The sequence below is a fragment of the Nannobrachium achirus genome, assembly GCF_963921795.1.
Source record: "Nannobrachium achirus genome assembly, chromosome: 16".
Taxonomy (NCBI): Eukaryota; Metazoa; Chordata; class Actinopteri; order Myctophiformes; family Myctophidae; genus Nannobrachium; species Nannobrachium achirus.
In genome coordinates this window covers 61,187,803-61,203,736 of record NC_137823.1, presented here as the reverse complement: position 1 = coordinate 61,203,736, position 15,934 = coordinate 61,187,803, and the positions used below count along the sequence as shown (strand labels likewise).

The 15,934-nt window shown below is 45.5% G+C and overlaps 1 protein-coding gene across 1 annotated transcript in view; it reads left to right on the top strand.

The window, feature by feature from the left end:
- Positions 1 to 15,934, top strand: part of susd6 (sushi domain containing 6) — a 65,208-nt gene that overhangs the window by 41,728 nt on the left and 7,546 nt on the right. Inside the window, exons 3-4 of the mRNA XM_080745106.1 lie at positions 10,631 to 10,825; positions 13,487 to 13,681. Of these exons, the coding sequence (XP_080601232.1) occupies positions 10,631 to 10,825; positions 13,487 to 13,681 (390 nt within the window). The remainder of the gene's footprint in view (positions 1 to 10,630; positions 10,826 to 13,486; positions 13,682 to 15,934) is intronic.

Here is a 15,934-nt window from a genome sequence, read left to right as displayed (position 1 = left end):
TGTGTGTGTGTGTGTGTGTGTGCGCGCTCAGGCATGTGGCCTTTGTACAAACGTGCCGGCACCTCCCTTGCTGCACGCTGCTGCCTCCTCCCCACCCAGTAACCCCTCCTGCCCCTCCCCCCTCCCCCCTCCTCCTCGCCTTGAGCAGGGGCGTCACACCAAATTCTGGGCCCTGGGTACAAGAAATCACTCCGGGCCCCCCATGAATGTTAACCATTGAAAAATAGCAGATATACAAGCTCACAGCGCGGCACCGAGTGCCGCGCTGCGAGCTTGTAGATCTGCTATTTTTGAAAATGTGTGCAAGAAACCTATGTTTCCATGTCAGTGGTGCTCAAACTTTTTCATGTATTTGGCCACGGACCCCCCATCTCAAAATATTTCGTTCCAGGGACCATCCCCCAGAAGCAAAATTTGAGTTACAAATGTTGGCTTAAAAAATACATATTCAAAGATTTGCACACATTTTCACGACTTTTCAAAAATAGCAGATCTACAAGCTCGCAGCACGGCACTCGGTGCTGCGCTGTGAGCTTGTAGATCTGCTATTTTTCAATAGCTAAAGTTACTAGGGCCCCTCCACTTACTTGGGCCCTAGTAACTCAGTCCCACTTTCCTACCCCTTGTGACGCCCCTGCCTTGAGTCAGGGACCTCCGCCTTCCCCCAGGGTCCCAGAGATGGAACAGAGAGTCTGGAAAATAAACCTCACGCTTTTTAAGGAGGCATTGGTCTCCTCTGTTCTTCTCTCTTTCTCTCCGGGAACAGAGCTTTCAAAGGCAATAACATTTTCAATTCAAAGGAGCTTTATTGGCATGATAAAACATACGTTTACATTGTCAAAGCAAGTGTCACAAATAAAATAAAAACTGTTGGAAATGGGGAACATATATACAGTTGGAGGGGGTACAGCATTGCTATGTCGCATTGTGAAAGCTTTTGGAACAAATTGCAGCATTATTTTTTCTCAAAATGCATTTGAAGTTAGCAGCTCTGTTTCATACTGTATGTGCAGTAGGTCTAGATGTCAATCCATGGTTTGTAGTCCTTAGGGCGGTTGTGTTTCTAGCCCTCTTTTGTCGCAACAGTTCACAAATCTTGCTGCTGTGATCGCACATTGTTGTATTTCTCCCAGTAGGTATGGGGGTTTTTCATCATTGGTCATGTTTTCAAACTCACTTCGGGTGTGTGTGTAATCTGTGGGAAGTATGCGTCAGAGGCACATGGCTCGGTACACAGTACATACCTCTGTGTTACTTTATCCATTTGTCACCCCAGAGAGTATACAAATGGAACCCAATGGACCCTTACTCATCCATTTGGTTCCATTTGTATACTTTTAACTCATTGACTGCCTAGGCACGAGTTTCACGAGTTATTACAGTACTCCCAGGCTGCCACAGCCCAAGTTTCCCGAGTTGGAAGCCATTTTGAAAAAAAAAAATTTTTCAAAAGTTTTTTTTATAAAAAAATTCTAAAAATGCCTCAAATGTATTAGGCATGATCGCAATTGCGAAATTGCATGTTTAGCCCCATAACAAACACATCTTTCAAAATGTCAAAAATGGCTGTTTTGTCTGACTTTGAAGGCTTGTATCTCATGAATGCCTGAACGGATTTCCAAGCGGATTTTTTTGTTTGAAAGCTGTTAAAAAGTACTACACATATGGTGCATGATCTAGGCATGGGCGTGCACGATCCGTGCACTAAAAATTGATCCGTGCACTAGAAATTTAGGAAGGTGGCAGTGTTTGTTTTGTCTGACTTTGAAGGCTTCTATCTCATGAATGCCTGAACGGATTTCCAAGCGGACTTTTTTGTTTGAAAGCTGTTAAAAAGTACTACACATATGGTGCATATATGGTGCATGGGCGTGCACGATCCGTGCACTAAAAATTGATCCGTGCACTAGAAATTTAGGAACGTGGCATCCTGGTACTTGGCGGCCATCTTGAAAAGGGCATTCAATGAGTTAAGTTAAATTGACAGTAGCTTACTGTGTCGGGCCCCCACCACAACCTGTTATGTGAGCAGAGTAAAGCTGTATTGGTTGCAGCGATGGCGCGCACGGCTGGCAAACATCTCGTGTATCTCGGTGTCAGTCAGACTCGATGGCTTGACACCCTCGCACACACGGTGGAACATTAGATGACTAGTATCACTCTCGCAGACGCCACGGCCCCCTGTGAACTGCCTCACACACACCTCTCTCTATCTCACAGTCAGAGTATCACGTTTATGTCACTTCTTGAGTTTAACACAGTATAGTGTCAACATCTCTGATCTATGGCGTGTGAACGAAAAGACGGATTTAACCGCAAAGCACGTGCACCGAAACTAGGTGTGTCATTGGGATTCAGGAAGATTGCAGCTGCAGTAATAACTTGGGACATGTCTTCTAACCCAAAGATCAGACTTTTTTCGCTTTCCGGAACACCTGCCATTCTCTTGACTATGGTCGTTCATGGTCGTTGAACAAAAGTTATTTTCTTAAAATATGCCCCAATGTTTGTGGTTTCTGGGTGTCTGGGCATACTGTACTGTAGGTGTTGAAAGTGAAACACTTGCTGATCACTGCAGAGGCCTGGGTTCAATTCCTGGTGTTGCTTGGGTGCCTCTGGCCTGGGCACGTCCTGATAAGGCAAACGCCGATAAGGCAAACGCCGATAAGGCAAACTAATGTACTAAACCTCCTTTTGTTATGGTGAAATGTGAGCTCACCTGCATCGCGTTTCATGATCCCATTCATGCGTTTATCGTGCGCTTGCCCAGGCCATAAATATAACGATTGCATTCAACACGGCTTCGTAACTCGTGCGGCGCTCCGCCGGCCGCGCGGCCCTGGCCCGCTCTTGGCGGGCACTCGCGCCCGCGGCGCTCGGGCGCGAAGAGCAGGACCAAGGTTTGCTGGCCTTCGCGCCGCTTGCAATGTCGTGGACAATAACTGTGACATTATCATATAACCATTGTATTGCTCAAAATACTACGGTAGGAGACCCGGGCGCTGCCCGGGCAGTTTGCTTTATCGGCGTTTGCCTTAGCAGGATTTCCCCTCTGGCCTCTCCAAGTGCTACAACAAACACAACTCTGTGGTTGTCAACGTGGGTTAATTTGGAACTAAACGGACCGTTACAGGTCTCTAACTATCCCTGAGATTTAAAATGGTATAAAATGGGGGTCTGTGGCCCAATTCATATCAAACCGGGGGTCCTTGAAATGAAAAGGGTTTAGAATCAATGCTCTATTGCAGGTGTCTTCAACATTTTCAGGCCAAGGACCCCTTAGTTGAGAGAGAGATGAAGCAGGGACCCCCACAACCTGTTCATAGATTACACATAGTTTCATCGTTTGACAGCACAATCATCAGTGTATTTTGGATTCATGTCAATTTGTGTTTTCAGATATTTAACCACTCGAGCCGTCATTACCTAATAAACTTGACCTTTTACTCTGTACTTAGTCTGCTCTTTTTCCCCTCTACACCAAAGCTCCTCGCTGGAAATAGCCGATCTACAAGCTCGTAGCTTGTAGATCTGCTATTTTTGGCTACAGTTCTCAGAATATGGACGCTAGGGTTCAAGTTGTCAATATAAAAAGGATTGGAAGATTTGACCCCCTGTAGTAACTCTGAGGACCCCCTAGGGGTACCGGACCCCCTGTTGAAGACCCCTGCTCTATTCTACTGTATTGCGCTTTAGTAACAACAGCTTGGCTGAAAAAATAAAAGGTGCTGGATTGGATTAGCACCAGAGATAGAGGAGTGTGACACAAAAACACCCTCTGTCCCCATCATGTCCCAAAACAACAACAACATAACAACAGAGGGGTCGGGGATTGACCGACGAAAGGAACAAAAACATATTTACTGGGACAGAAAGAGTATCATCCTCCTCTGGGTCTTTAGCTTAATCCTCACACACACACACACACACACACTCACACAAACAGACACACACTCACTCACTCACTCACTCACTCACACACACACACACACACACACACACACACACACACACACACACACACACACACACACACACACACACACACACACACACACACACACACGCTCTCTCACTATCGCTGTCATCCTACAGTGGGACCAAACAGCTGGCTCCAGAATTCATGTACGAAAATAATGTGATCTGCTCTGGAGAGCTGCTCCCAGCATGTAATGGAGGATAATTACAATTTTAATTTGCTCGGGCAGAGAGAGGGCGAAGGCCCTTGAACCCCTCCAACCCCACCCACCCCACCCCCGACACACACACACACACACACACACACACACACACACACACACACACACACACACACACACACACACACACACAGACACACAGACACCATTCTCACCCCTCGCATTCACACCCCTCGCAGGCGAGTGGCTCTGGTGACAGATGGACAAGGGGAGAGATATTGGCAGCCCAGCCCAGTTGTGTGCATCGTGGCAAGGGGATTTTGACACCCCCATCATGCCCCCCCCCCCCCCCCATCATGCCCCTCCCCTGGAGGAGTCCCAAAGGCAGTGTGGGTGTCAGAATGACCAACTGTACTCCCAGCCCAATCCTCCCACAGTTAAATGGAAAATACCATTGTGTTTTTTTTGTTAGAGGGAGGGGGGTGCTTCTCTTTGTCAGTATGATCTTTGATCAGTTGGATTTGCACCCACTGCACTAAATACATACTAGCGTTTTAACTTTTCTTTACTGTATGTGCTTGAACAATTGTTGCAGTAACTTAAAGAGGTGGTTCCATAGTTTTGTACTTTTTCTGGTTTTCATGTGTCTAGGAGGTTGACAGTATTTCATTAGACCCCCTGGTTTGGTTGTTATTAGCAATTATGTATTCCCTTTGTATTTGGGTTTCTTCCTCGAGGCTGCCACCTTGTGGGTGCCGATCCAAAAACACAGATAGAGTGACATCACATAATCATCCCCTTCCCTTTTACCATTCACCCAACACTGTGGGTGTGGCTAACTTCAGCTGGGTCACCACCCACCTGACAACCAAGCATACTTAATGAACTGGTGGGTGTGGCCACATAAAAACCTAATATTAACTCTTTCTGTACACTTTTTTGGAAAGAAATCTTTCTCCTAGTATAATCATAATACTTGATAATCATGTTTTAGGGGGGCACAATACTGCACACACTATACACAGATACTTAATATCTTCACTACAAAACAAGAAACACAGGACACAACCAAACAGAACAAACCTAAGGCGATCCCCAAAGGATTAATCTTCCAGTTCAACCTCACTATAACGGAAACCACAGCAGTCTTGACATGTCGTCTGTTCTGATGGCGAGCAGCAGCAGCAACCATTGTTTTCCCACGCACACAACTCCATTTTTGATTTATGTATTGTTCTTTGTACTTTGCAATTCCGTCTCCACCCTCGCTATTGGAGTTTTTACGGTCTTATTAATCATCAGAGGAATCAGTGAGTTTGCAGCACGGCAGCTTGTTGTGTCGAGCAGTGACTCAATCCAGGCCTCATAACTCGACACACATGCACAGGCATGTGCCAGTTCCACCGCACAGCAATCCACCACATGTAGATTAGTGCTCCAATAATGAAAGTGCACCCTCTTATTTACATAATACACAGAACAGTACATTACAATCCTCTGCGTTTGTTTAAATGCATTTGTAAGTCGGGAGGGAGTGTGTACAAATGTACCCTTGTTTGTGGGTCCATTTGCCTACCTTTGTACACGGTCTTCAGTTAAGCAGGGACGTGCAGAGAATGTTAGAGAGGCAGGGGCTGACATTTCTAAAAGGGCCTTTTGGTGGAAATATCGAAAATAGCAGACCTCCAAGCTCACAACGTGTCGCAGCGCAACACGCTGTGAGCTTGGAGGTCGGCTATTTTCGGTGCGTTATGCCACACTGAACTAAGCATAATCATAAGCATAGTCTCTCTACACAGAAAGGGCAATTCTTTCAATATAAGATGCTGCATTCAAGTTCAGGAGAGTTTGGAGAAGGCAATTCTCTTGAATGCTGCCTTCGGTTATGGCATGGAAAGAGGGCGTTTGCGTTTCTTTCACCATAGCAAAAACTGCATTCATGGTCTGGAGAGGGCAGTTTTTGGGAGCGTTTCGCTGTTTCTATGTGTCATCTTTTCGACACCCAAATCTAACCCTTACCCTAACCCTAACCTCCGTGGGGTTAGTCGCTAACCCTCCCGACGCTCCGTTGTCGAAATGATGGTCGTTCGAAAGAGCGAGATTTCCCCGCACTTTTTACGGGTGGATAAAAGGGCAGGGGCTCAAGACCCCTTTTATGTCTATGTGTGCACGTGCCTGCTCCCCTCCCTCCCCCCGGTGTGGTATGTGCACCATTGTTATTGTACAGAGTTTTTCTCTCACTTCAGAGCTATTGGTGGGCCTGCCTCAGCATGCTGCTGCTTCCCTGCTTCGCTCTGGGCCGCAGGGCCAGGCACGTGCACACATAGACATCAAAAGGGGCTTGAGCCCCTGCCCTTTTATTTGTCTGTAAAACTAAAAAGTGCCCGCTCCAGACCATGAATGCTGTTTTTACTATGGTGAATGAAACGCAAATGCCCCCTCTTTCCATGCCATACCTGAAGGCAGCATTCAAGAGAATCGCCTTGTCCAAACTCTCCTGAACTTGAATGCAGCATCTTATTTTGAAAGAATTGCCCTCTCTGTGTAGAAATCCATGCCGTTACACAACATCTCCAGAATTCACTTGATCGTGTTCAAATGTGGTATCAAGCACCGAAAATAGCCAACCTCCAAGCAGCTTGGAGGTTGGCTATTTCTAAAACAGCAGATCTACATGTACACAACGTGTGACTGTGTGTATGTGTGTGTGTGTGAGAGTGTACTGTGTACAGATATGTTTATTATTCCCTACAGATCGCTGTTACTTGTACTGTTAAGGATTATTATAGACAAGACCATTCAAAACCTCATTGTTAATATTAACTCAGAGAGTGTACATATGAAACCAAATGGTACACACTCTCAGCGTTGCAAATCTTTAGGTTACCACTAGAGCAGGGGTCTTCAACGGGGGTCCGGGACCCCTAGGGGGTCCTCAGAGTTACTACAGGGGGTTGTGATAGAAACTATTTTTCTCCTTTTTTATATGCATGCACTTGAACCCTAGTGTCCATATTCTGAGAACTTTAGCCAAAAATAGCCGATCCACAAGCTGAAAAGAGCATACCAAGTACAGAGTGAAAGGTCAAGTGTATTAAGTATTGACGGTTCAAGTGGTTAAATATCTGAAAATATAAATTGACATGAATCCAAAATACGATTGTGCTCTTAAATGATGAAACTACATGGAATCTATGAACAGGTTGTGGGGGTCCCTGCTTCATCTCCCTCTCTTAACTAAGGGGTCCTCCTTGGCCTGAAAACATTGAAGACCCCTGCACTAGAGAATTTCACAGCGTATACTCATCACCTCCATCGGAGTGGAGCACACTCGCATGCCTTTCTTCTCGTAATGTGCACACGGTGTGCATATATCTCCATGGCAACCCCGTCAGTTGAGTGAGAAATGCACGGCGATGGCGCAGCGGTTTCCATTAGCACCCATCTGTCACCTATACAGTTCTATTACCCACAGCACATCAATGGAAAGGCCCGCGGCTAAGGAGGGCTATTGTCCCCGGCCCGTTCTAAAACTGTCCCCGAGGCCCGTTTGTCCCCCCCCTGCTGCTGCCTCTCGCAGCCGGCAGCATTCAATTCATCAGCATGTCCATTATCACCGGGGGGGGGGGGGGGGGGGCATGGTGATTATGGCCTGAAGCATCTTAAAGGAAGGCCACTTGGGTCACGGTGTCAGATGTCATTCATAGCCGGCGCGCGTGTGTGCGTGTGCGTGTGTGTGTGTGTGTGTGTGCGTGCGTGCGTGAGTGCGTGTGTGTGCATTAACCACTTAAACCCTATACTTTGTTGACCAGGGTCTGCACCCCCCCCCCCCCCCCCCCACACACACACCCCCTCCTTTTCCCCTCAACAAAAAACCTCTTTGCCAAAAAAAATGGCCAGCAATGTTGAAGCTCACAATGTGCCGCTTGCCTATTTTCACAGAATGTTTGCCTGTCAATTCAAAGGAGCTTTATTGGCCTATCATGCCCAGAATAGGGTTCATGGGTTTGTGGGAGGCCACTTGGGTCACGATGTTATATGTCATGCATAGCGTGCGCGTGTGTGTGTGTGTGTGTGTGTGTGTGTGTGTGTGTGTGTGTGTGTGTGTGCGTGCGTGTTGAGGATAAAGACCTGTGTGTGGCCAGTGTGGCCACACACACCCACTCTAGTCTCTAACACATCTGTTCCAAACAGAACACCTGATACTGGTGTCACACCAGTCCTTGCTGGGCAGGTCTTTGTTGTCTCCGACTGTTGGTTTGTGTGTGTCTGTGTGTGTGTCTGTGTGTCTGTGTGTGTACACGCATGTTTAAGAGTTTGCTTTTAATCATGAGTCCCCAGCTTAGCCATATTTCCCGCTTGAGATTAGTTTTGTCAGTGGAGGTTGGTGGACACTGTCTCTTTCTGTTTTGCTACAGGAAAAGCTAAATATTATTCCATATCGTCCAGTGAGTCCACTCCTATTGAAGTGAGTTGTTGAAGTTGTTTGTCAGGCCAACTGACTGTTTATGATTGATTGAATGCTTTAACAACACCATTGTTAACAGTACAGTTGGTACAGTCAAACAATAGGATAACACAAAAACCCTAAACCTAACCCTAACACACAGGCGTGTTTCCATTGTGGCCCACTGTACTCAATTCATCAGTAACACATACAGTACATACAATACAAAACCTGTCAGGACAGATATGCCATGCACATTATGGAGATAAGCTCCGAAACTACTTGTTGGTGTTGGTGCGTCATCATCATAGCCACACTCTTCGTCTGCACAATAACCCTGGCAATGCTGAGTAAGCTATGTCATATTTCACGTCAAATGAAACGCTGAAATTAATTAAAATTGACAGGATACAGGGTATAAGACACACGTAGGGTTGTTTTGCAGTGGAATAGAATTCAACAACTGTACCCATATGGAAGAGGGGTAACAGTAGGTGTTTTGTGATGTTCTGGGCCAGTCTGTGAGATCAGTAGCACTGACGGTACATTCAGCCACCTGCATGGACCTGTCTCTGCACAGGTGGTGTAACATTACCTCAGACATGCCAGATTTAGGTTGTGCTGTTCATGCCAGATTGTAGATGTGTGTGTGTGTGCGTGCGCGCGCGTGTGTGTGGCCGCGCACAAATGTATGCATGCGTGTGGTGGCTAGGTGATGTGATCATTTCCAGGCATGAATTCCTACAGATAATTTGCACATCCGTCCGTAAAACACACATATGTATATACACACAGACACACACACACAGACACACACACACATAGAACCCACTCATCCACAATGCATATACCAGTAAGACAATCAGGTCGCAGCGTGATTTTAGGGCAATATGTGTAGGACCAGTGTCCAAAAATGTGTTTGAAAAAATCGGCCTGATGGTGGCGCTATATGGGACAGATCCATGTTGATGACATGAGTGTAGACATACTGTGTAGCGATGTCTGTGATTTTAGGGCAAAATCCGTAGGAGTAGTGTCCAAAAATGTGTTTTAAAAAATCGGCCTGAAGGTGGTGCTAAATGGGACAGATCCATGTTGATAACATGAGTGTAGAGCAAGTGTGTACCGATTTGCGTGATTTTAGGGCAAAATTCGTAGGAGCAGTGTTCAAAAATGTGTTTTAAAAGATCGGGGCAACGGTTGCGGAGATATGAGCAGGGCAAAAGTGTGACGTGTAACGTGTGACAGACAGACTGACAGACTGACGGACAGCTGGTCGAGGTTTTGATAGTAACTGCGACCTGACGGTCGCAACTACATTTCAATGCCGTAGCTGGCATGGGAAAATGAATCAAAACACAATTAAACACTTTGGGGAGCCAAGCTTTGCCCCGTTCTTATTGGCTCAGTACAGAGCTCCGGCTTGTGATTGGTACACCGTAAATGAGCCCATCTAAAACTACTGTCCTGCTCGCCGTCAGACAGAACCAATCTTGGCACACGATGAAGAGCGCTCGATGAGCAGAAGAGAATGGAGAGGCTTAGTTAATTGAGACCTGGATGGTATTGGTTTTGACACTTTAATGCAGCCATAGTCATCCCAGGAGCCTGGGCTGATCAGCACGCCTATGAATCACAATCATTTTGTTGTCACATCACAGTTTTACACAAGTAAAAAAAGTAGGGGGAAATTAGTTTTTGTGCAGGTTTGAAATGGCCAAGACAGCCCATATCTGTGTGGCTGGTTCTACAGACATCTCCATGTATGGGCATAATAGGGATTGTATGTATGATATCAGATGTCATTGACGTCATAGGACTTTCACATAACGAATAACTGAGTAAGAATGTTTGGGCTCTCACAGCATTTCTCCATATACAGTACACGGATCTCCATATATGGGTACCAGGAGTCTTCATATATGGGTAACTGGTCCGATTTACATCACTGGCCAGATGGCCGAGACATGGCACGACCTCGCCCTTTAGGGGCCCTGAGCCGACTAGTTATTATCATTACTAATCATGCCTCTTAACCTTGCAGGTTGTCCGCGGCCGCCCGGCACCCAGCACGGGGACCTGGTGAACCAGACGGAGGCCAACCGGGGTTCCTTCACCCTGGGGACGCTGCTGACTTACAGCTGTGACCCTGGCTACACCCCTGAAGGAGCCTCCTCCATCACCTGCATCAGCCCTGGAGTATGGTCCCCCCAGCCTCCGCGCTGCATCCGCAGCAACGGTGAGGGACAACACATTCATGCACGCCAGGGGTCTTCAAAGTTTTCAGGCCGAGGAGCTCTTAGTTGAGAGAGAGATGAAGCAGGGACCCCCACAACCTGTTCATAGATTCCATGGTTTGACAGCGCAATCATCAGTGTATTTTGGGTTCATGTCAATTTGTGTTTTCAGATATTTAACCACTTGAACCATCAATACTTAATAAACTTGACCTTTCACTCTGTACTTAGTCTGCTCTTTTTCCCCTCTACACCAATGCTTTTTGCCGAAAATAGCCGATCTACGAGCTCACAACGCCTCGCGCTGCAAGGCGTTGTGAGCTTGTAGATCTGCTATTTTTGGCTAAAGTTCTCCGAATATGGACGCTAGGGTTCAAGTAGTTCATATAAAAAAGGTGAAAAAAGTCATCACAACACCACACAAAGATTTGGAGGACCCCCTGAAGTAACTCTGAGGACCCCCTAGGAGTCCCGGACCCCCTGTTGAAGACCCCTGATGCACGCAGTCAAATCCTCAGTGTTTATTCAACTCTGAGAGTGCAAATATAACAAAATGGACCCGTTAGGGTGCATTTCGTTACATTTGTACTCTCTCAGAGTCGCAAAGTGATGAATTAACACAGATTTTATTGTGTACATGAGGCAGCCTCAGGATACAAGCAATACGTAACATTGCCTTATTATGAGAAAACACTTTCGCTTTGTTTGAATTTATGGTTTTGTACTGAATGTTCACGTTCAAAGTAGCCCATAAATATAATTTATGTGCTGTGCTTATTTGATAATAATATTTGCTGCTGACTGAACTCGCACATACTAAGGCTGTGACCCTAAAGTCCCACTGAAGTCTATTTATACTAGTAATCTTTGTCAAATGCACATAACTGGTAGTAAAATAAATCTTCCTCATATCCTAAAAAGTTATGAGATTGAGTATGCACTCTCATACTTTGCCTGTACTCCCTGAAGCCACCCAATGCAGCAATACACCCTCATAAACACACCAACAGTGAGGATACACATATTAGTCTCGCCGAGCCAGACAATCAGAGATCTCCACCTACTGATTTGTCTGGGGAAATCAAAATCCAATGAATGGACTTACTTGGATGCTGGAGAAAACCAGTCCTAAACAAACCTACGCCCACTGCTTTGAAAACCAATCCGTCCTTAAGTCTTTGGTATGAGTTCTGTAAAACTGTAAATAACAAAGTTTTTAGCCCAGTTTTAGGTTCTTGGTTGCTCTGATTCCGAGACAGTATGTCACAGTTGCATAGTACAGTAATAGTGGTGTGGGATCTAGAAACAGGTGATTCTGGGACACCTGGAATATTCTACGGCAGTACATCAAACAGTTACACGGTACACAACACAGTGCATAACGCAACAACTCTCCTCCATAAAGATAGTGCAACCCATATGTCTGTGATACACTGTGGGGCCTTTTTCACCGGCAAAGAACCGGTTCTGGTTCTTTCTCCCGCCTATGGGATAAACCAGAGGTGAGCTTTTCCACCGAGAACCGGAGTTGGTTCCGAACCGTAAAAGTTGGTTCCGAACGGGAACCACAAAATCCTTGGTTCCTCTGGTTCAATCTGGTTCAATCTGGTGGAAACGCAAGCCGGTTCACAAGAACGAACCAAGGTTCCAAGAAAGTTGAACCGGCACTGGTTCTGGAACCGGTTCTTTGCTGGTGGAAAAGGCCCCTCTGTGTCACACAGTGCATGCTTTGAGCTCATGTCATGTGTTTACTCCCTTCTATGCAACATGGGACTGCACTTTCCCACGCTTCTGTCAAGCTGACTGTTGTTACAATAAACTGCCTCTAAAGGCATACGCCTCTCTGCATTCTTATCAATGACCCACTGTGCTCACCACCACAACAAAATCTGTGACTGTCATAATTCAGCACAAGACCTATGTTACACATTTGCTCCACCTACATACTAACATATCTCCTACTACTTGAACATGACCCGTTACAGCTAAACCCCGCTGTGCTGTGCTATGAACTTGTATATCTGCTATTTTTGAATATCTAAAGTATCGGAAATAATGATTAAAGTGGTTACGCGACACAGTAACACAGTGGGTTAAAGCAGGGGTGGGCAACTTTGATGATATAGAGGGCCGCTATATTTCCACAATCACTCCAGTGGGCCACATTGTTTCTGTCGAGCAAAAACCTCTCATCTCCATTAAGAGTAGCAAAAATAGCCGATCTACAAGCTCAAAACGTGTCACGCTGCAACACGTTTCGAACATGTAGATCTGCTATTTTTGCTACTTTTTAATTGGAACCCTGCATTATCTTTTGATATTTTTGAAACGGAATCCTGAAATGCAACATTTTTTAATTAATTTCAAATGCATTTAGTTATACTTATGTTAAATTTATGAACTTAAATACAAATACATTGGACATTAAAAATTACTCACATTTTAATACTGCTATACTAGTCATTTAACTTCTAAAAGCTGGTCTGGATGGTCGGGTGTCAGTGACGGTGGAGTAGGGACGGGTGGGAAGGGGATGGGACTTTCAGAGATACTACTTAGGATCATGAAGTGAAGGTGTGGGCTGCATGTGGCCCCCGGGCTGCCAGTTGCCCATGTATGGGTTAAAAACATTGTCCTAAATCTCTCTCTCTCTCTCTTCTCAGTGTGCATGCCCCCCACAGAGCCAGAGAACGGGGGGTACCGGTGTCACCCGTCACCCTGCCACCGCCTCACCCAGAAGACGGTCATCGAGTACTTCTGTGACGAGGGCTACGCGCTGAAGGGAGACTACAAGTTCCTCACCTGCCAGAACGGAGAGTGGGACGCCCCCATGCAGATCAGCTGCAGACTCAGCCAAGGTGTGTGTGTGTGTGTGTGTGTGCGTGTGTGTGTGTGTGTGTGTGTGTGTGTGTGTGTGTGTGTGTGTGTGTGTGTGTGTGTGTGTGTGTGTGTGTGTGTGTGTGTGTGTGTGTGTGTGTGTGTGTGTGTGTGTGTGTGTGTGTGTGTGTGTGTGTGTGTGTTATGGAACAGAGAGTCTATGTTGTGGTTGTAAGCATTTGCCTATACCTCATCCATGTAGGCCTAGAATTATTGAATGCTTTAACTATTGAAAAATAGCAGATATACAAGCTCACAGCGCGGCACCGAGTGCCGCTCTGTGAGCTTGTAGATCTGCTATTTTTGAAAAAAAGTCGTGAAAATGTGTGCAAATCTTTGAACATATGTATTTTTAATGCAAACGTTTGTAACTCAAATTTTGCTTCTGGGGGGTCCCTGGAACAAAATATTTTGAGATGGGGGTCCGTGGCCAAATGCATATCATTTTGGGGGTCCTTCACATGAAAAGGTTTGAGCAACACTGACATAGTAGTCTCTCAAGAACAGACTAACTGAGCTCCATTTAAGTGAAAAGGACCTTTTCTTTGACGATGGCTGGCCAGATTGCTGACATAGAAACATCGGTTTTTAAAAAAAACCTTAGAAGGATTCAAAAGACACTTATAGAATCGGGTCAAAATTCGAATTTTCACGATTTTTCAAAAATAGCTGATCTACAAGCTCGCAGCTCGGCACTTGGTGCCGTGCTGTGAGCCTGTATATCTGCTATTTTTCAATAGTTAAAGCATAAAATAATGATACACAATAATGTGTACCCGTTCTAAATGGGTTAATCTGTTGCTTTTGTGTTTGGTGATCGAGGAACAGGAAGTACTGTAGCTATTTCATTCATTCCATTGTACAGTGAAAAGGTTCCCAGAATCGACACATAAATAAACTATGCAGATATTCTGGCAGATCCTGCCAGCAGTGAAACTAGTCCTGGTAAATAATTGTGGGAAAGTTAATGGACTGTATTCATGTCATATGTTACCCATGACGGAAGGTTTATTGACAATATTCTTTACTTCCTCATGCCCAAGTAACGATACCACCCTAGGATCTACCAACGTTCAACATGATTCTAAATGCACTGTGGGCTGTAACTGTGTGAACTGTCCACTTTGGTTTTCGACAGCAAATTTTGATTTAGTTTTAGTCATAATTTAGTCACCTGAAAAGTTTTAGTTTTAGTCTAATTTTAGTCGACTAAATAAGTAAGCCTTGCCGAGCCATGAGGCCCATATGACTTGGCCGAGCCATGAGGCTCATAGGGTAGGAGCATATCTCCTGTTTCTGTAGCGTGAGGCAGCTTGATGTACAAGTACACCCCCTGGACATGACGCTAGCATGTCGCAGGGACTTACCCCCAATCCAACCCTTGATGCTGAGTGCCAAGCAGGGAGGCACTGGGTCCCATTTTTTAGAGTCTTTGGTATGACCCGACCGGGGTTTGAACCCCGATTTCCCAGTCTCAGGGCAGACACTCAAACCACTAGGCCACTGAGCAGTTGATTTAGTCAACTAAAATGTGTTTTGGCAGGCCTTGATGACATTGTAATGGCTGATTTTACACTTGGTTGCGTGCTGAAAATAGCAGATCTACAAGCTCACAACGCGTCGCAGCACCTGAGAGCAACCAAACATAAAATGACTCTCTTCTCCACTAGTCCCTCTCCAATGTTTTAGTCTATTTTTTATTTTGTTGACAAAATTGTCAATACAGCTTACTTTTTATTTCGTTTTTTGGACAGTTTCATTCAAGGTGTGATTACTGCTATTTGAATGATAGGACTGTCCCTCGCACAAGCTTTGGTGGAATCCTGTTAACCCATTTAGGCCTAGAATTATTGAGTGCTTTAACCAGTGAAAAATAGCAGATATACAAGCTCACAGCGCGGCACCGAGTGCCGCGCTGCGAGCTTGTAGATCTGCTATTTTTGGGAAAAGTCGTGAAAATGTGTGCAAATCTTTGAATATATGTATTTTCAAAGCGAACGTTTGTAACACAAATTTTGCTTCTGGGGGGTCCCTGGAACTAAATATTTTGAGATGGGGGTCCGTGGCCGAATACATGTCATTTTGGGGGTCCTTCACATGAAAAGGTTTGAGCACCACTGACATAGTAGTCTCTCAAGAACAGACTAACTGAGCTCCAGTTAAGTGAAAAGGACCTTTTCTTTGACGATGGCTGGCCAGATTGCTGACATAGAAACATAGGTTTTTCAAATAAA